The 22374-nt window shown below is 34.9% G+C and overlaps 1 protein-coding gene across 1 annotated transcript in view; it reads right to left on the minus strand.

Moving 5' to 3' along the window:
• Positions 1-325: 325 nt before the first annotated feature.
• LOC130012172 (deoxynucleoside triphosphate triphosphohydrolase SAMHD1-like) overlaps positions 326-22374 on the minus strand; it is a 38336-nt gene continuing 16287 nt past the window's right edge. The window contains exons 4-17 of the mRNA XM_056099563.1: positions 21229-21389; positions 19686-19801; positions 19325-19395; positions 18160-18315; positions 17324-17341; positions 16729-16896; positions 12309-12400; positions 11647-11709; positions 10582-10780; positions 8968-9039; positions 7240-7344; positions 5569-5703; positions 5187-5228; positions 326-2737 (exon numbers count right to left, since the gene is read on the minus strand). Of these exons, the coding sequence (XP_055955538.1) occupies positions 2708-2737; positions 5187-5228; positions 5569-5703; positions 7240-7344; positions 8968-9039; positions 10582-10780; positions 11647-11709; positions 12309-12400; positions 16729-16896; positions 17324-17341; positions 18160-18315; positions 19325-19395; positions 19686-19801; positions 21229-21389 (1428 nt within the window). The 3' untranslated portion in view covers positions 326-2707. The remainder of the gene's footprint in view (positions 2738-5186; positions 5229-5568; positions 5704-7239; positions 7345-8967; positions 9040-10581; positions 10781-11646; positions 11710-12308; positions 12401-16728; positions 16897-17323; positions 17342-18159; positions 18316-19324; positions 19396-19685; positions 19802-21228; positions 21390-22374) is intronic.

The following is a 22374-nucleotide window of genomic DNA, read 5'->3' on the forward strand; positions in this document are numbered from 1 at the left end:
AGAAAACCCTAAACGGATATACCCGGTGTATTCCTCCCAGAACAAACTTGGCCATTAGGCACCGGTCACAGACTTTGCCCGGTACAAATGATCACACAACGTATATATACAGGTCTGGTAATTACCATTAAGCAACTGTCACAGACTTTGCCGGACAAAAATTATCGCACAACGGTTATATTAGAATATATATGTTGTGTGACAATTTGTGTCTTACCAAGTTTGGGACGCTTATGTCCAGATTTGACACAGATCTGCAATGTCTTGACCGACGCTGAACCAATTTTCTTTCCATGCTGGTCTTAACGAAAGAAAACAAATACAATTAAAGCATGAGAAGGCTATTTTATTTATCATGAAATAGAACAAACACAAATTTATAAAACATTCAAGAAAACGTGAATTCCAGGATACAGAATATTAAAAGATTTAGAGACAATATTATCAAAAGAGAGAGAGAGAGAGAGAAGAGAGAGAGAAAGAGAGAGAGAGGGGGGTTTAACGTCCACTCGACACAAACAAGGTCATTTCGGGACTAACATATGGTTCAATTTTATTTCAATAATTCGCTTGCGCGCAGGGGTTTTTAGCAGTGGGAGGAAACCGGAGGACCCGGAGAAAACCCACGAGATTGGACAGGCGATCATACTCCTTGTCACGTACAACCGTGGATTCAAAACCACGCCAGTTGACTCAATGACAGACTTTATGATACAACGCGCACATGCTAACCATTCAGCCATGCAATCCCCCTATTATTAATAGATTTATTGACAATTATTATTAAAAGATTATACAATCAAACTTCAACAAGCAACTAATATTTCTGTCATCTGAGAAATATCAGGCTTGTGCGACGTTGCCTTACATAAGCTGGTGATATGGGTGCCCATTGTTCGAGTGGAATCCATCATTACACAGTGGTTCCCGACAGTTAAATGGAGTACCAAGCACATCACCGATCCGAACAGTACAATTTGATGGATAAATGCCGACGTTCTTAAAACCTTGATGAGAAACATACTATTTCTGTCTTATTGTCAAAATATTCCGTTCGAAACAACGCGAGTGACGTAGTCACGAGTTGTTGTTTCAATATATTACGCAATGTCTTAAGCTCGAGACCATTAAACGACTTAAAATACAGACACTCGCATGGACTTTGCACTGAAATACGTCACACGGGTCAAAAATTTTACCTAGTTTAAAGAATGTACGCTTGGCACATTGCCGTACCATTATTTGAAATAATGATACGCTAACATCAAAGGATGACGTCACATCTGTATTTTAATAGCTATTAATAAACACCTTTAACTTATTTTCGGTAAAAACACCACGTACCTAAAACATTCTGAGAAAATCTTGTGTAATGTGATACCACACAGGCATATAGGGGGTCTGAGAAGAAACTTTTTAAATAAATAGGAACCACAGACCAAAACACTCTATCAAAATTATTCTAAGTCGAAAATCGTGTCGAATGCATTTATTTTTATAAGTTCAATATCATGTGGAACTCTTATGGTGAATAATTCGAGACAAATTCCGCCAAACCTTGCCATAAATGTGTCGCACAGAAATCATCGCTTACCATATAAGGTATTGCTTACTAAGAAAATATGTGTAAATGGTGACGTAGGCCAACAATTTACATAATAATCGGAAGTGGGCTATGCCTTTATATGGGTAATTAATTTATAAATACCATTTTATAAATAAAAAAAATATGTTTAGATATCATGAACTATTCTTATCACGAACATTTCGATTTCGTTTTCTATTGTACAAACGAAGGCAGGTACTGAAGCCGGCACGGTAATTAAATATGAAAAATAGAGAGAACCACATAATATTGTGAACTATTCATCAACATTATTCAGAACCCTAATTGCTACACAACATAATAAATGATTATGTCTATTTGAATTCCACTAAAGTGAATGGGAGCCTATTGATCTTATTTCCTGAAGCGGACGACGAATTCTGGTGATGTAATTCTGGGCTCGGTTAACTCCAACCAAAAATGTCCGACGTGCAAAATTTTGAAATAGCATCCCTGTTATTAACTATCACACCGTCTTCATTAGCCCAGTCGGAGCAAAACACTAGGACGTTAAACCCCATTTCATTTCATATTCTCAACTATCATGAGCAAATGAATTGTCCACACTACTGACACTATAGATCATTCATTCTTGATAATTGTGTACCGTGCAGTCTTGTACAGTTGTAAATTGTCCACAGATGTGCCCCCTTAATGTGTTCCTTGCCATTAAAGTATACATTATGGAAGCGCTGGCAGTTCACATTATAATAGTTAAAAACTAGATAATGTAAAGGCAATTTGCTGAAAATTTTAGTCAAATTGATCTACTCTGAACCGAGATTTTAGCAATGAACTTTGAGGGTAAACTTACTTATTAAACTGTAATATAATAAATATATACTAAAACTAAATATATACTAAAACTGTAAAACAATAAATAGATTGTAAAATCTCAAGCAAATAACTTAAAAGAAATAAATTAAAAAATACAAGATATGATTAAAAAAAACCACACACACACAAAATATATACTAAAACTGTAAAACAATAAATAGATTTTAAATTCTCAAGCAAATAATTTAAAAGAAATAAATTAAAAAAACACACACACAAAAATGTCTCAAGTCCATATCATCTTTTTCTTTAAATCTGTCATCTTTATTCTGTGCTGGATCTCTCTGTGAGGGTCTAAACCAAAAACAAGAAAATGTTCATCTATTATTGTAAAATAAATTGATATATGATATATTATGGATCCTTGTTAGGTTTCCTTTGCTAGAGGTACAGGACACAGGGTCTAACATGGAGCAATGTCTAGTCATTTAGGGATAATTGACGAGCATATAAAAGAACCCCGGACAGTTGACATTCAATGAAGTGTTGAAATGTGATGAGGAGTAGGCGAAAACTCCACTGCCAAGGCACAATTACCCTCATAGCACACTGCATGGCAAATGCTAGTTCCTTTAGGAACTGTCTCTGAGCGGACGATGTCCACTGACAGTTCCTGTCGAGCCTTATATAGCTGCAATATAAAAATACGGTAAAATACCGCTTTTCCCCACCTGTGTTCTCAGGCTGTTTTAGAACACTAACCTTCTATTTTTCACCGTGATTCTTTATTTTCCACCAAAAGGAATCATTTATCAATATATTTGACACAAATTTTTAATTATTCAACACAATTTTCAAGTAAAATTTAGCGATGAAATAAACATGCGGTTTGCGCATGTCCGGGTCTCGTAATGGCCGTCAGATCGGCCGTCAGATCAAACGTATTTTGTGTATGTTTTTAATCGCAGAATTCTACTTGAAAATAGTGTTGAATCATTATAAATGTGTGTCGGCTGTGGCAAGAAATGATTCCTTTGGCGAATAAATTAGAATAAAGGTGAAAAATAGTAGGTAAGGATTCCAAAATAGCCTTAGAACAGAGGAAGGGAAGAGCGGTATTTTCATATTGCAGCTATATAAGCATAGGCGTACGGGGAAATTTTTGACTGGGGGCGGTGGTAGTTGGTGCCCAAAAAATGTAGTTAGGTTCTTAGTATGTTACATAATAATAATAAATTCGCTATTAAATTGGACACATTCAAGAACACAATATCTTTTTTTATACAACTTTTACAAAGTACAATTGTGTGCCCAAATTTTCCCAGCATTTGGTGCCCAAAATGGGGGGGGGGGGGCGGCCGCCCCCCCCCCAGCCCCCCAGCTCGTACGCCTATGTATATAAGGCTCGATAGGAACTGTCAGTGGACATCGTCCGCTCAGGGACAGTTCCTAAAGGAACTAGGCAAATGTCTGTCTTCATTAGACCGACTGGCACAGAAAGGTAGAACGTTAAGCCCCATTTTATTGTCGTGGCCCCGTCCGTCTGCACGTACGTAAGTACGTCCGTTGTCCACAATTCCTTGTGAACATTCTACATTTATCATCTGATTGTTTTGAATATTGTTATATATGTTGTTTACACAAGTGAGATGAAGAAGCTTATTTAATTTCAATAATTTCCGTTAATTTCTTCTTGAGTTATCGCTCTTGTTTCACTGTGTTGCACCTTGTAAACGCTCTAACGACAAAAGTTTTTTTTAACCAATCTGAATGAAATTTATATGCATCAATTCAATTTCAGCAATATCAGTTAATTTGTTCTAGAGTTATGGCCCGTGTGTCACTAATGACAAGGGTTATCATGTGATCTGTTGAATTTCAATAATTTCTGTAAATTATTTCCAGAGATGAGGCCCTTCTTTCGGGTTGCAGACATTGTGAACGCCCAAAGTGATCTGTACGAAATTGTCTTACCTACACAAGAATAAATATGCGACAACCGGTGTCGACCATGCGGACGATTTGACTGTCGTGTGCCTATGTTTCACTGCCTGCAAACTATCTTTTCATTTAGGAGCATTTATATACAGGGGTCTTCTTTAGACCGATTGGCACAGAAAAGGAAGTTCAATCTGATTTCATTTTTCATTAAGGTGAATTTACATACAGGAGTCTTGGTTCTTGTACCCTCTCCAGAACACCCGATTCCGCTTCTTATTAACTTGTGTAGATCACACACAAGTAGCTAATAATTTTTGCTATTACAAAATGATGCGAAAAATTGTTTTTATGGAAAATTGTAAAAATTTGCTATGAAGAAGAAAATTATTATTCTAACATGATCATCAAATTTGATATTAAAAAGTAAATTTGTTATTATACAAGGCGAAAATTATTATTATACAATGTGAACATTGTTTTCATACCATGTGAACATTGTTTTCATACAATGTGAACATTGTTTTCATACAATGTGAACATTGTTTTTATACAATGTGAACATTGTTACTATACAATGTGAACATTGTTACTATACAATGTGAACATGTTGTTATGTGAACATTTTGTTTTTATAAGATGTGAAAAATTTGTTATTATAAAATAAAGTAAAACATTTTAAATTGATATGATAATACCTTTTTGGTATTATACAATGTGAACATTGTTATTATACAATGTGAAAATTGTTATTATACAATGTAAAAATTATTATACAATGTAAAAGTTGTTATTATACAATGTGCAAATTGTTATGTGAACATTTTGTTTTTATAAGATGTGAAAAATTTATTTTTATGAATACCTTTTGGGTAACTTCCTGGAATCTGAATCCCCCTCTGATACCCTGAAAAATAAAGTAAATTTTAATTTGTTACACAAAATACAGATTATATCTTCTTGTACCACAAACAAATTGAAAGCAAGGCCGCACCTTCCGGAGAAAGTTTCTTGCCTAACACCGGGATAGAACCCCGGGAACATTCTATTTAGTGAGTCTGTGCCTTACTCATTGGACCAACGCGGTTTACTCACATACAAACAATTCCAGAATAAAGGATCGTTTTTCTTCGTGTAAATTCTGTGAAACTGAGTTTATCCGAATCTTGCAGATTTGATTTAATGATTCGTCCATCCAGAGAATTTTGCCCAGATAGCAACATCAATACAATACAATAAACAACTACCTCAGGCTTCACGCCTTTGTCATCACACCATTGTTCAAAAGCTGATTTGGCCGCCTCTATGATTTTTGGTCTACTATCCGTGCAGAAGATACGAATCATATCTACTTGAAAATGCTTTGGAAGCATCTGGGGGCCCTGGAAAGAAATGAAAAAAATAAAAAATAAAATGGGGTTTCAAGATCTACTCGTTTGCGCCAAGTGGGCAAATGAAGACCCAAATACGGCATGTGGTGTGCTGGAAGTGAATATTTGTTGGACAGCAGCGCTCCCGTCAAAAGGAAACACCTAGTAACTGACATTTTTCTTATTTTGAGAAAACAAAGGAAAACGTAATGAATGAATATTAAACCCCAGCTTATCCATTGATTTGACTATTGAGTTACTAAGTTTTTCTGTGGCATACTAGGCAAATGAAGGAAGTTGCTAGGTTGTGTCATGGGTTTAACTGCTTACAAAATCAAAAGATTGGAATATCTAGTAACCCTAGTAACTACAAATTTGGTCCTAAAGTGAGTTACTAGGTTTTGACTTTTGACGGGAAAGCGTTTCCGATTACTCTTTATCGAATGCCAAATTTCAGGGTTCTTTTATGTGCACGCCAATGTTTAGACTGGACCTCGGTTGTTCGTTGCATCCAAGCAATTCGACACTGTCCTTGCCAGTCACCCCTGTCCGCCACCAATAACAAGGGGAAACTACACTGAAAATCTCAAGAAACGTTTTCAGTGAACACCAGGATCGAGTCTGGGACCTCCTGGTTAGTGTGTCATCGTGACTTCTATTGAATCCACTTTGACAAATTTGATGAGAAAGAAATGGGGTTTAATGTCCTCTCGAAAGAAACCGGTTCGTTTTGGGACTAACATATGGTGCAATTTTTATTTTCATAATGCACTTTCTCGCATTGGTCTTTTTTAACTCATATTTTCATTTTAAATCGAGAACCTCAACCAGATTCATGTTCCCTTGACAGTTAAGCACATTTTGATTGAGTGCACGCATTTCAAGGATATTAGATCGAATTTTTACCGTTGTCAGTCATTACATCACATGTTTGCCCAACCGGGTTTATATGGTAAAGTATTAGGCTTTTTAAAAGAGACAGGATTTTATCATAAATTTAAATTGTATATATAAATATCATTTCATTTTGGGATTAAATATTTATATGCATTAAAGTTGTATTTTATTTTTAATTTTACTAACTGTGATATTGTTTTTATTTATGTATATAATGTTTTTCTGTGATATAATATAGCCTGTCTCGTAATATTCACCATATGTTTGGCGCAATACAGCCGAATTGGAGCTGACGTGCCATAAAAACACATTTCATTCATTCATTCATTCATTCATAACGTGGACCCGAATACAACTCCATAGATTGTGAAGGTTTTAGGGGGGCACAGTCTACAGTAGGTATTTTAGAGCTATGGTCGACAACTTTTTTTCCGGGGGGATGGGGGGGGGGGGGCAAAACATTTTTTCAGGGTTGCATTGCCCCCCCCCCCCACTGCCCCATCCCCCTGGCTACAGGCCTGCTTATAGCCCTGGTGTAGACACGTCTCGCCCCTGATGCAAAATGACATTTTAGCCCCTTATACAAAAGTTATATAATATATACACAGAAAATAAATCAACATTAAATTGTAAACAATCGTAAAATCCCACCTGTTCTGGGCAGAGTTCTAAACATACATTAGGTTTGTCTTTCGAGTAAAATCGGGTATGGCTAACTGGATCTTGACTTTTCATACCATAGTCATAATGAACACGCTGAAATAATGAACGATATATTTAAATTGTATCAGTATGATTGGTTGTCAGGTAATACAGCTAAGTCGTCAGAGAGGTCACACAGGTTGTCACATTCTTATTCTTTGTACAATTTGGTCATACCGGCCACACATTTTGATCATAACGGTTTATGTAATATTTCTTACTCATTATCAACTTTGTACACCAGAGGCGGAATGCCGTCGGAATGAAAAGTCTTTGTATATTCCTTGATATTCGAAGTGTATTGTAAATATTCTGACTGCTTGTTTTGCGCATGATCGCCATATTCGAGATGCATTCGAAGGATAAAAATATCGAACGACATTCGAATTTTATTCTAAATGCACCCTGACTGTATTCTATAGATTCTTACAGCATTCCATCAGCATTTCGTGACTTACACATAGTTCAATTTTTTTTATTTCTATAATTCGCTTGCGCGTAGGGGTCTTTAGCAGTGGGAGGACCCGGAGAAAACCCACGAGGTTGGACAGGCGACCCTACTTATTGTCACGTACAACCGGGGATTCGAAACCCCGCCAGTTGACTCAATGACAGGCCGTTTGATACAGCACGTACGTGTTTACCATTCGGCCATCCACCCTCCCATTCGAGGGAGATTCAAAACAGCAAGTCACTTCACATCATGCCAGAATGTTTGGAAAGCGCCTCAAATGAATACTTACTTTCTGAACCGTCGTAAGTTTTAAACGGATTTCTTCGATTATGAACACACTATGAATAAGCTATTTCTCTCGAACCCAGTAATGAGTTTGAGCGTTTACAAACATAAACACGCCCGTAGTCCGTTATTGTGTTTCTCTTTTGAAGAGTTATTTCATGTTTTAAATACATTTTAATAAAGACGATAAACGATGTTTAGACATCCCGAACTGTAAATGTTAGCCACAAAGTTGACTATAATTGACAGGGGTGTAGGGCCTAATATAAATTATTAAAATATATATAATATACAGGGTATTTACAAATCTAGAGTGATGATGATGTGAAAAGCAATACTATATTTACGAATATTCGTGTAATCGGTGACATATTCATTGTGAATAAAATTTAGTACACTGGCAATCAATTGTTTCCAAATTAATGTTATTGTCTTCAGTTGCTATTTTGTTGCCCAAACTCAAACGATCGGAAAGGTCGCGCGTTGTTGTGATTGCAACACACGTGATTGTCAAAATTTGTCAACCATTGCCCCCTTCAACATATTAAGAATGCTTAGCTCATCACGTGACATGTACAATGTTGTAATGAACACAGCCGAAAATACAAGCAAAAACATTCACTTTTCAAGAGAGAACTTCTTTTGCCGTTGGGATATTGAATTGTACATTGGATGTTATTCAACCGGGGGTGATTTCAAACACATAGGCAAGTTTTTAATAACAATTATTTAGTAGTTTGTTCACAATCGAAGAAATCCGTTTCAAATTTACCACGGTTCAGACAGTAAGTATTCGAATGACATTATTACAAAGCTATTAATTTGAAATAAAGATAAATGGCTAGTACTGTGATATGGGCACGCACAGCATCTTCAGGAATAACTTTTAAAAATATTTCAACACATAATTAAATTGATAAAACTATAAATAAACTAACCGACAATTTGAGACATTCAGGTTCTAATTTAGCGAATTTAGCGATTTCTTTTGGCACTTCCTTCTCCTTTTCCTGTCAAATAAAATTGTTAGTTGTAATGATCAAACAAATATTAGAATAGTTTTGTTTATCAAGGTTATTTAAACTGATTTTGTAGAGATTATTATTCGATGTGAATTAAAACTAAGGCCAAATAAACCAATTTTCTGTTTCTCAGTCTTGCCCCACTAAAAGTATCTAACTCAATATCATCCAAAATCTTCGACACTGAAAAGACGATTTTTTTGTCAATTTAAATCAACATTGGTGTTTTGATCTTACCGGGAAATGATGGGCTTCTGATATCCAATATTTAAGACAAAATAAACAGTTTAGCATTGGTACGCGAATCGTGTACCATAATGCGTTTCGGTGCCATTTGTAACAAGGGGCTCGAAGAACGAGACTAGAGATATTCCACAAGTCATGTCAAACGATGACGTCATATTCTTATCTGGAGAGCATGCCCAATAAATATTATCGGTGTAGACTGCAATAACTAGACGCTAGAGACTGCCGTTCGGTTGAGACTTCTGGTGTATTTCGCCGCATATAACTGATTTGAAATTAGAGTAAAAACGGTAACGATTGAATGTAAATTAGTTTATATACATTCATATTACATTATTATATGCGTTGTGACCCATTTGTGTTAATATCTAGGTCCCAAATATTAGCGACTTAGCTCCTTTAAACATACATTATGCAAGAGCTAAATCTGTCTATTGCAGATCTTTTTTTAGGCGTGAAATGTTATCTAAATTATTAATTAGACATTAATTAACTTATCTACACCATAATCAGCTCTCGATGGCATCGCTAGCCTGTGATGTTTATTGGATTAGGTTCCGATTTGCTGTTCGACTTCCATTCATAATTAAATAAAAAATGGATAATCGAGACTATGTTTTTTATCTGACAGACTTCAGTAATGATGACCGAGGCTAGCTCCAATATTCAATCGCTAAAATCTTGGTTCCGAGTGGATAAATTTGACTGAAATTTTCAGCAAATTATCTGTTTTTTAACTATTATAAAGAGAACTGCCAGCTCTTTATCTAATCTCCCTGACCTTAAGGCATGATTTTTCGTACAACCATGGGCCATAATCCATCATGGCAAAATCGAAAGGAACCATGTTTTTGAAATATAAACCTATAGTTTCAAGTTTCATCAAAAATTCTGACCTCTAGACGGACCTCAAGTTAAAAACGTGATTTGTCGTAGAATCGGTGGACATATTTCATGACGTTCCAGTCCTATACATTCTAATATCGAAGAAAAGTTTCATCAAAATGGCCTGTAGTCTGTCCACAAATAAAATGTTAACGGCCGGACAATATACGTCCACATTAAATATAATAAGATAAATGTAGTGCATTAAAACGTGGTGTTTATGAGAAGTCATATCCATTTTTGTATGGCATAACAGAACTTGATTGTTGTTGTTTTGTGGTTGTTTACTATTATTAAATCAAGGAGAAATCTACAAAAGTAAACAAAACATTATAATATTGATTTGAATGATGTGTAGCCTCTAGTAATCTGATACAACAGTTCTTTTAAACGTTTCACCTTATCTAGATGTTCGGGACGCTGCGCCGCGCCAACACATTTGTATAACTGACGTTTCTGGATTCTATCAATCAGATCTCTGGCACCTTGTAACTCTGGTTCTGTCGACCACATTATTCGCTGAAAGATTGTATCATCCAGTTTCTTATACGCCACGATAGCGTCTTCATCTATACATTCATGCAATTGTCGTGGTGGACTGAAAAAAATTTTAGACCATGAAGAATGTGCATCCTTCTTTTAATGAATAATTTTAATAGAATGGAGAGAGAGAGAGAGCGAAAGAGAGAGATAGAGAGAGAGAGATTTTGGCATGTATCAAAACTTGACTTCCTGGATTATGGCAACTGATTGTACGGAAAATCACATTTTTAACTTGTGGAAGCAAATTAATATAAGCCTACTTGGCTTGTTTCTGTATCCCATTCTTTATGCTTTTATATTGTATATTTTTCTCGAAATAAATACTGTTTTAAACCAATCCAAAGATCTCGGTTCCTGTCAATATTCGCGTGTATCGGACTGTAACGTGTTGGATTATGGCCCCTGATTGAACGTCCACTCGACAAAACCTATGCCATTTCAGGACTTACATATGGTTCAATTTTATTTCAATGATCCGTTTGTGCCTAGCGGAGGACGCGGGGAAATCCCGCGAGGTTGAACAGGCGATCTACTCCTTGTCACTAGATACCCCCCCCCCCCCCATTTAAATGACAAGCCCATCATCAACTAGGTCTTCGAATAACTCTCTAGTTCATTGGATGACTGTAATATTAATTGAATTAGAACACATACACCATTTAATCAGTTAACGCATTAATCGAGACTTCGTTTATTATCGTAGCAATGACAACCACGACTACGCTATTCCTATCAATACTCATAACTTTGTTCATAATGAAGTAATTTGAATGAAATTTTCAATATATTCATTTACCATTATCTAATTGTAAACTATCATAGCAAGTATAAACTATTTAAATCTTACATAATGCATATACTTACTTATTTTCACCGACAAATTTATACAATTTATCTTTACAGAAATATAAATATACTTACTCATTTGTATCGAGAAATGTAAAGGTTTTACATTTATCAGCTATTATCAATGCATCTACAATCCTAGTTGAAATAGAAAAAAACCCAACAAATTATTATTACCATAACAACAGATTATTATCACCAAAACAACAGATCATTATCACCATAACAACAGATCATTATCACCATAACAACAGATCATTATCACCATAACAACAGATTATTATCGCCATAACAACAGATCATTATCACCATAACAACAGATTATTATCACCATAACAACAGTTTAAATAGAAAAACACAGACTGTTGTCACCATAGAAATGAAATGAAATGAAATAGGGTTAACTGTAGGTTGATCTGTAAATTTGCTTCCACCGCAGCTTGTTTGAAGAACGATGGTGAGTGGGGTTTTTTATCACATGGTCGACAAAAACAAAACATACAACCATTTTACTGCGATTACATTGTTAAGGACTTTATACACCAACATTTGATGTCGTCATAAACAGAGTAAACTTACCAAAATCCAAAATAATGCTACCTCCCTCAACAAAATCTTTTTTTCGAATTTGCTGGAGTTCTTCAGGTAACCTTTAGGGAACCCTATATTAATTCACATTTTGCAATACTGGTATCAAGCTTAAGTAAAATTGATCTATTTGTAAAAATTGTACTTACATACTTTCTACAGCCTGTGTAACAACATGCTGATAAGCTCGACTGTGTAGAGTTTTACGTGTATGAAACATTTCATATAAATTCTCTGCCTCCTGTCATAAAATAAAAAAAAATAAATTCGGGATATAATCCAAATTTTAAAACCATTTTAAAGATACTTCAATCCGTGTTACAATTTGTACATAATAATTAATCATTTTCCCAGTAAACTACAGATCTTAAAACCATTTAAACAAGCGGTTGTCATGCAAGATACGCCCTATTTTGCAAGTGATTTTCGTATAATCAGGGGCCATAATCAATAAAGATACGGTCCAATATGCACGGATCATTGGGATATAAACATATGTTTTTAGTTTTATAAAAATAGGATAAAAACGCGTTCACAAGAGAAATATTTGAGAAGTCATAAAGTAAATAAAACGTGGTAATAACTTAAATTTTCAGATTTAACAGGCGTTCTATTATATGCTCAGATGAAAATATTTACTTAAAGATGCATTATATAAGAGAGAGCGAGAGAGAAATGGGGTTTAACGTCCACTCGACACAAACTAGGTCATTTCGGGACTAACATATGGTTTAATTTTATTTACATAATTCGCTTGAGCGTAGGGGTCTTTAGCAGTGGGAGGAAACCGGAGGACCCGGAGAAAACCCACGAGTTTGGACAGGCGACCCTACTTCTTGCCACGTACAGCCGGGGATTCGAAACCACGCCAGTCGACTCAATGACAGACTTTGTGATACAGCGCGCGCACGCTTTTTTTTTTCTTGTAAATATGTTTATTCAATAAATATATAATCATAATACACTGTACATACATTTTAATCATGGAACAGCACAAAACATTCTTAGTTAATTAAAAGCATTATTTTTGTTTATTTGATTTTATTTATTTATTTTTAAAAACAAGAAAAAGGAAAAGACAAGAAATAAATTTCTGAATCAAAATACAGAACCATTGACACATTAACACATTGATGAAATAATAAATCAATAATTCAATGGATCAATATATTAATTCATAAATATATTTATATTAGGTTAATTAAAATATGTATTAAAAGGTTGTGCTATTCAATTTGAAAATTCAATCAAGATATAATTACACAAATTTACATAGTATGTACATATGATGTTAAAGCTATTGTTGCTAATCTGATATTCAGTAAGGGTAATCTAAGTCGATACGAATACTACAATTCATAGTTAAAAATCAAAAATTAGTTACTTTATCGTTTTCTAATCATTTATATTTAAAAGTGGATTCACTTTTATTTTACGTGCTGATAAGATTTTACACAATAAGTAGCAGACTAGATTTCTGCCGTCTGCGCGACGCTGTGTCCCAGTAGACTGTGCCAGGTATGCAAGCCTTTACCTTCCAGTTCTATTTTAACACTATACATCATAGAAGTCTTGTTCTTCCAGTGCTCTTACAATTTAACACTGAAAAGGGCTATTGTAAACCTGTTAAGGCAGAATTCTCTGAAGATAAATAATTTAACACAACTATCTTACCTACATCTTTATTGTTTTGTTTGTTAGTCACTAAATATAGTAAATTTTGGGACATAGAGGTTTGTCATTTAAGTTTGAAGCCTATTTTCATGTGAACAATGTTCAACAATTGTCACTCCAAGGAGATTATGAATTGATAATGTTTGATTCTTAACATGTATATAACATTTTCTCTGCACATTATTACCTTAATATAGTTCTATTTTGGCACTATTATATTTTAGCTTAAAGTCATCAAAAAATGCAGTATATGTTTAAGATTTTTATTAAAGTTTGAAGCACATATTCTCGTTGACACTGACTGGTCATACTGTCATAATATAATATATTTCATTTTTTTCTACCGGATAATTTATGTTTTGATATTAAATATTAATTATTTCCAACCATTGTTATTTCTGTATATGTTTTAAAGGATTTTTTGCTTTCCCAATTAATAATCTAGAATTACACTTCTGTCGTAATCTTATTAACGATCATTAACGATCATTCGTGTAAATTATTATTTTTCTCACACTTTTGCAATTTAAGTTTAAAGTCACCAAATTTGTATGATTAGGATTTTTTTTTTAAAATGTAAAACAGTAAGGTTCTTATATTAATATTTGGAAGAAGTGTAATGGGTTTTAACCTCTCAATGATCTGTTCCCACTAGCTCAGGAAAAGGAAATGAAATGAAATATGCTTTAACGTCCTATTGTTCTGTTCCGAACTGGTCGGCCTACTCTTATAATGCGTTTCAACTGCAAAGGAATCTTTAAACGTGTATGCCAAGGTGCACACAGGACCCCAGCCGCTCTTTCCATCCGAATGACTAGGCATGTCCCGCGCCACTGTCAAGGGGAAACCGTCAATAATTTATGTTATCATCAAAAATATTAATTATCTCTATCCATTATATAAAATTTTCTCTTCACATTATTACTTTGATACATTATTTTTTTTTAAAAAATTATACTTAGGTTTAAAATCCCCATATATCGAACTATATATAAGATTACGGTTTAATTTAAAGGATTATGGTGTTGTAACAAAGAAACAAAACTAGACTTATACATGTTAGCTTATACATTAAAGTCTCGAAGAGATTAGCGAAAATTTAAAACCAAACAGTTGTAAGGTTTTAAAAGGGTGAAAGTTTTCGAGACCATCCGGGCAACATAAATATGCCCGAAAATAACTATAACCCTGGAGGGGTTGTCTCGATAAAGTGTTTCGAGACCCGGGGGTATCAAAAATCCAAGGTTATAGATCCATCTGTTTCATAAATAAATAGAAGTGAGGGTTTAATAAATGTTTAATTGTGTTATGATAAGTACCAAACAATAAGAAGGATCTAAAAGTACAGTCATCAATACTAAATTTCAAAATATCATGAATTATCTCCCTTAGTAGTGATTTTAGGTTAACAAGTTTATCACAATCTACAAACATATGAATAATGTTTTCTATGTCTAATTTACAAACTGGGCATATATCTGAGTCTCTTATCTTAACTTTACATAATTTTTCCATTGTCCAGATAATGTTGTGTAATATTTTATAGTCTAGATCTATACTTCTAGGATTCTTGTAATTCTTAAATACATTTTTCCATATTACATTAGTATTAAGTGTAAAATTGTTTTTCACCCAATATTCATAGGAAGTAGGTTCATTTACATAATTCTTTAATAAAATACTATCACATAATTTGGATGTAAGTTCACTTGAATTAATGTTCACATTATTAATATTTAAAGTGATAACATCTTTATTTTTCAGATCAGAAGTCTGAGTTTCAATAATAGATTTCCATCTTTCAGGAATTGATGATTTTACAATATCATACAAATTAATAATCTTATCTCGGTCATAATCTACATCCATATTATCCATATAGTCAATTATAGAATGATTGGGTAGAAACCCAGGTTGTACAAAATATATAATATCATAAATACACTTAATTCCTACTGTTTTAAACAGTTTAAAATCTAAAGTTTTATTATTATCCTTGATATATTTATTATTAAAAATTGGCTGTATAGATATATCTTCAATAGTTAGAGGATCAGGTCTAACTTTACAATCTAAATCATCCCAGGCAGTGAACAAATATTGGTAAATTACAGGTAAATTTGATAAAAGCTTACTATCTAAATCTAGTTTTAATATATCTGTAGGAGTGGTTAACCCGGTATATTTACATATGTAATAATTCAATATATCTTTCCAGATATACTTGAAGTTGGAATCACAGAATATTTTTAACCATTTTAAACATAAAGCTTGACATTTTAATTTGACATTAGGTAAATTTAGCCCCCCTTCATTCTTTATATTAACACGCTAACCATTCAGCCATCCAACCCCCCATTAATGAACAATAAGACCAAGTTTTTATTTTTCGTCTCTTTCGTGGTTTTTTTGGGAGCCACGGTGGCTAGTTGGTTAAGACGCTTGCTCGCTAGCCTGGAGGTCGGCTGTTCGATCCCTGCATTTGCCGAGAAATTTCATCGGGATTTTCCGACGTGGTCTCCCCTTGTCAGTGGTGCAGAACGGAGGGCCTGACAAGGACAGCTGTCTAGTCCTTCGGATGAGACGAAAAACCGAGGTCCCGTGTACACACTGGAATGCACGTAAAAGGTAGCTTGGCAGTTGGAATTCGATATAAGAGTAGGCGATAGTGCCGCTGCCCGGGCAAAATTTCCTTCATAGCACACTGTATGGTGTATGCCCGTCTTCATTAGCCCAGTATAGGAGCAGAACAGTAGTACATTACACCCCAATTCATTTCTCTTTCGTGTTCGCAAACGCAAATGGGGTGATAACTATACCCTGTATGTACAGCATTCACAGGAGACTGTGACTGGAAGTCGGACATGATAATATACCCCTACATTATAAACTTACTTTATCACGGATGCAGATCCGCTTTTCACCATATTCATCTTCGATGACACGACAAAATCGCATGAAACGATTATGATCAAAATTGTTTTTGATCCCCAGCATGTACGAATCACGAGCAAAGTAATCAAATTTATCTACGTCCACTGAATTTCTTTTATTAGCCACAATCTAAAACATAAAATCAAAATAGGTTGCCAGGCTATTTTTATGCAATTTATAGGGTTATATGCCAAAGACCCAGGTTCTTTTCAATATTGGCATGTATGGGACCATAAAATCGCCATCTTAGCTTGTTTTCTGTCCATACTGCCCATGGCAGCAAAACTGACCGAGCAGTTCACAATGGTTTTCAGATAGGGAGTTTAATCCCTTTGTTGGCTGCGAAAGTTTCTCGGGAGTTTCCAGTGTGGTTTCCCCCATATCAGTGATTTTATAGCTTATTTCATACAGATATTTTATAAATTTAAATTACTTCATATGTTATAAACTTACTTCATACAGATATTTTATATACTTAAATTACCCCATACATATATTTTATAAACTTATTTCAGACATTTTATAAACAGTTATTTTTATATTTTTATAAACTTACTTCATACAGATATTTCTTCTGGAATAAATAAAAACATTTATTAACAAGCGGTTCCCATGCACGATACGCCCACATTTTTGCAAGAGATAGACAGAGAATGGGGAAAATCAATGGGGCTTATACTCTCACTGTCCCTATGCTTCACATCCAATTGGGTCAAGGCTATTGCATAGTTTTAGGGAACTATCTCAAATTGGGGACAATGATCAATGTTAAAAAAAATATGCATTGTATAATATGTTGATTATAACATCTCAATATTCTAAGAAATAACTGCAGCTAAGTCTTCCGAACGGTCAACATTTCAATGCGGACGTATAAAAACAATTATTGTATCTCAAACAGTAACTGCTTTCACATGGACTGATGTGTATTCAATTACTAAATGTCGTTCAAACTGTTCACAACCAGTTACGACGTAACTTGGTGACTGGAATTAACGACTAGAAATTAATCTATTTGTCTTCTATAAAATATTTACTTACTTTAATTAAATGAAATCAACTAATAAGCCCACCCCCACCAAACAAAACAAATAATTATATTGACTTGAATGATTTATAGTTTTTTTGTAATTTAAAAATGCACCAAAAACGCGTCATTTTTCCTAAATGCCTCTTAACGATCTTTAATTAATTGAATAGTCAAATACCAATAACTACCGATATTCTAAACCTTTTAATACAATGTTATAATAATAAACTTTCTTTATCTGAACCTTTTAATACAATGTTATAATAATAAACTAACTTTATCTGAACCATTTAATACAATGTTATAATAATAAACTTACTTTATCTAAACCTTTTAATACAATGTTATTATAATAAACTTACTTTATCTGAACCTTTATCTTTGTCATCCGATGGTCCATTAATTAGATCTTTAATAAATTCTCTCTCCTTAGACGTCAAATTATAATCTAGAAAATCTTTCCTCAGATTGTTTTTTTCTATCAAATGGTCAAACATTTGAATCGACGCCTTTTCGTGCTATATAGAGGAATAAATATATACAAACATAAATACTTGATTGAATTAGAATTGATGCCTCTTCATGCTATATAGGGGGAAAATATACAAACATTAATACTTGATTTGACACAGAATGGCTAGTGGCAGGTTCCAGGTGTTCCAGAAAGATTAAGCATACAACATACCCTGTCCAAGTGCATCACACTATCAGCTACTAACAGCCAACTGAGGTACAGTATGGACAGAAAACAAGCTAAGATGGCGATTTTATGGTCCCATACATGCCAATATTGAAAAGAACCTGGGTCTTTGGCGTATAACCCTATAAATTGCATAAAAATTGTGACCTACTGAGTGCCCACAAACAAAATGTGAACGGATGGACAGGAGCAACGACAATGTACTTCTACATAACAATGTGGGCGTATAAAAAAATAAAATATAATTGTGTGCTTTTCTGGAAGGCCTTAATTTTCATATATTTAAGTTTAGAAACCGTGGAAATAGGTTGCTATCTGACTTACACATCCACACAAACTATAACAATAATCGGCCTAGTATCAGCCCCTACTTACCTTGTCCTTGTAATTATCAAAGCATGTGATTATATGAGGTTATATATTATCTCATTATCAACAACTAATAATGAAGGTTGATACGGGTAATAGCCACAATAAAATACCAATATTCGTTATGGGAGATAAAATCTGGGGTATTTAAACATCAGTAGTTGCTATGGGAGATGATGTAAACATCAGTAGTTGCTATGGGAGATAAAGTCTGGAGGTATGTAAACACCAATGGTTGCGATGGGAGATATAGTCTGGAGGTATGTAAACATCTATAGTTGCTAAGGGAGATATAGTCTGGAGGTGTTTAAACATCAATAGTTGCTATTGGGGATAAATTCTGGAGGTATGTAAACATCGATAGTTGCGATGGGGGATATAGTCTGGAAGTATGTAAACATCAATTGTTGCTATGGTATACAAGATATAGCTGGAGGTGTTTAAAGAAGATTACTCACTTTCCATTTAGATTCTGAAACAACTAACGGTATAAATTTGCCGTCGAATACATGTGAGAATGGACCATGACCTGAAAACAAAAACCCAACATTAAATATACATCACTTAACCCAACATTAGATAATAATAATAATAATAATAAAAACTTTATTTAATGAGGCAACGTATTTAGTTTGCAAAAAAAAAACTAATCTTCCATAGGTCCCTCCTAAACTACAAAGACATGTATACATGTAATATCAGGATAAATTTAAAATCATTAGAAATGCAATAGCATTTTAAAGTGGGAAGTTTGATAAGTCACTATACATCACTCAACCCAACAAGGTTATTTCTAGACTAACATATGTAAAATCTTACCCAGATCATGACACAGACCAGCTATTTTCAGACATAATACCTCAACATGAGTTATATCAAGCTCTGGTTGTTGTTCTTGAAGTCGTGAGACCATCTCACCAGCAAGATGACAAACACTAAAATAAAGAGCTCGTTATTACACCGGAGCTATAGCTGTATCTGACAAAATTATTACATTATATACACACTATAGCTGTATCTGACAACATTATTGCTTCAAGATGTATTGTTTATGATTTTGATACAGAGTTAGCCAATCTTGCTATAATATATTTACTTCATAAATAAATAATGAAAAATGAATATATTGAAAATTTCTTTAAAATTAATCTAGGGAGAAATTGTATAAATTTTAACATAAATTTGCGTCAAAGTCGGATATCAGCGTATCTGATGAAGTTATTTTATGTTTATTGTGTGCCTACAGTAATATCGCACAGATTCAAACCCAGCTATTCTCAAGTGAAAATGGGGGGCTGGTAGTGGTTGCCGAATGGTTAGCACGTGCGCGCTGTATCATAAGGCCTGTCATTGAGTCAAATAGGGGGGTTGGATGGTCGAATGGTTAGGACGTGCGTGCTGTATTATAAGGCCTATCATTGAGTCAACTGGCGTGGTTTCGAAATAAAATTAAACCATATGTTAGTCCCGAAATGACATAGTTTGTGTCGAGTGAACGTTAAACCCCATTTCTCTCTCTCGCTCTGAGTCAAATAGGGTGGTTTGGAATCCCCGGTTGTACGTGACAAGGATTAGGGTCGTCTGTCCAACCTCGTGGGTTTTCTCCGGAACCTCCGGTTTCTCCCCACTGCTAAAACCCTTACGCGCAAGCGAATTATCGAAATAAAATCAAACCATATGTTAGTCCCGAAATGACCTAGTTTGTGTCGAGTGAACGTTAAACCCATTTCTCTCTCTCTCTCTCTCTGAGTCAAATAGTGTGGTTTCGAATCCCCGATTGTACGTGACAAGGATTAGGGTCGCCTGTCCAACCTCGTGGGTTTTCTCCGGATCCTCCGGTTTCCTCCCACCGTTAAAACCCCGAATCATCGAAATAAAATTAAACCATATGTTAGTCCCGAAATGACATAGTTTGTGTCGAGTGAACGTTAAACCCCATTTCTCTCTCTCTCTGAGTCAAATAGGGTGGTTTCGAATCCCCGATTGTACGTGACAAGGATTAGGGTCGCCTGTCCAACCTCGTGGGTTTTCTCCGGATCCTCCGGTTTCCTCCCACCGTTAAAACCCCTACGCGCAAGCGAATTATCGAAATAAAATTAAACCATATGTTAGTACCGAAATGACCTAGTTTGTGTCAAGTGGACGTTAAACCCCCTTTCTCTCTCTCTCTGGAAATGGAAAAATGAAAGAAATCAATGAATCAAATTGGGATTTAACGTCCTACTTTTCTGTGCCGATAGGGCTAATGTAGACATTCAAAGTTTCACTCATAGCACAATGCACGACATATACCCGTCTTCATTTCATTTTTTGTACATCATTCAATTAATAGTCTATAGGAAATATATATATTCTAACATACCCTATGGAATGTTCAAATCTATTATGTGATGCACCAGGGAAGACATAATAACAAGCACCTAGTTGTTTTAAATAACGTAGACGTTGAAATTCTGGTGTATCAATAATTTTTATACAAAGGGGATGAATTTCAATATGGCCGTGAATAGGATCATTGAATACCTGTATAAAAGAAATAAAACAATATTAAAATCCATGGACTATTTTATTTTTGATTATCTGGCAGGACAATAGGCAAACCTACAAACAGAATATGAACATTTGTTAACCTCATTTTACCAAGAGATCTTTATTTTCAAAAGATGATACACAAAATGCTGTTCATTTTTCGAATCCTTCTCTGCCAATAGAAACCAGTTTCTCTAGAGTTTCTGTACCATTTTCCCTTCTCAGTTTATTTACAAACCCGACATACCAACCCTCCCGGTTTATTTACAAACTCGAACGATTTTCAAACTCGACATACCAAACCTTTCAGTCCATTTTCAAACACATAAGGCGAATGGTGGTGGTTAGGTCGGGGATGGTAAAGGCTATTTCATTGGCTAAAATTTGGTTACAATGGCAAAATAGATGATTGAATTCTGGATTTTCCAATTCTATTACTGACTTATTGTAGGATTAAGTATGATTATCTAGCCATGTTCTAGCAGTAGAGGGTCCACGGTGGATCATTGAGTAAGACGTTGGCTCATTAACTTGGGGGTCACGTGTTCAATCCCGGTGTTGACAATAGTGGTCACGTGATCCTATGGAGGTTGGCAGCCATTTTAGACTTCTGTCATTCTTTCCCGGTTGAAACATGGCGGCCGGTCTCCAGTGACGGCCCACGGCGTTAACGTTACGCCAATGGGGATCACGTGACCACAATACACTCTAGTCAATATATACCTCTATGGTGTTGACCTAGAAATGAAATGAAATGAAATGAAATGGGGTTAAACGTCCTACTGTTCTGCTCCTAACCTGGGCTAATGAAGACGGGCATACACCATACAGTGTGCTATGGGGGGAATTTTGTCCGGGCAGTGGCGCTACGGCCCTACTCTTATATCGAATTCCAACTGCCAAGGGATATTTTATGTGCACGCCAATATGTACACGGGACCTCGGTTTTTCGTCCCATCCGAACGACTAGACAGCTGTC

Source organism: Patella vulgata, chromosome 3, assembly GCF_932274485.2.
Source record: "Patella vulgata chromosome 3, xgPatVulg1.2, whole genome shotgun sequence".
In the NCBI taxonomy this organism is placed as follows: Eukaryota; Metazoa; Mollusca; class Gastropoda; family Patellidae; genus Patella; species Patella vulgata.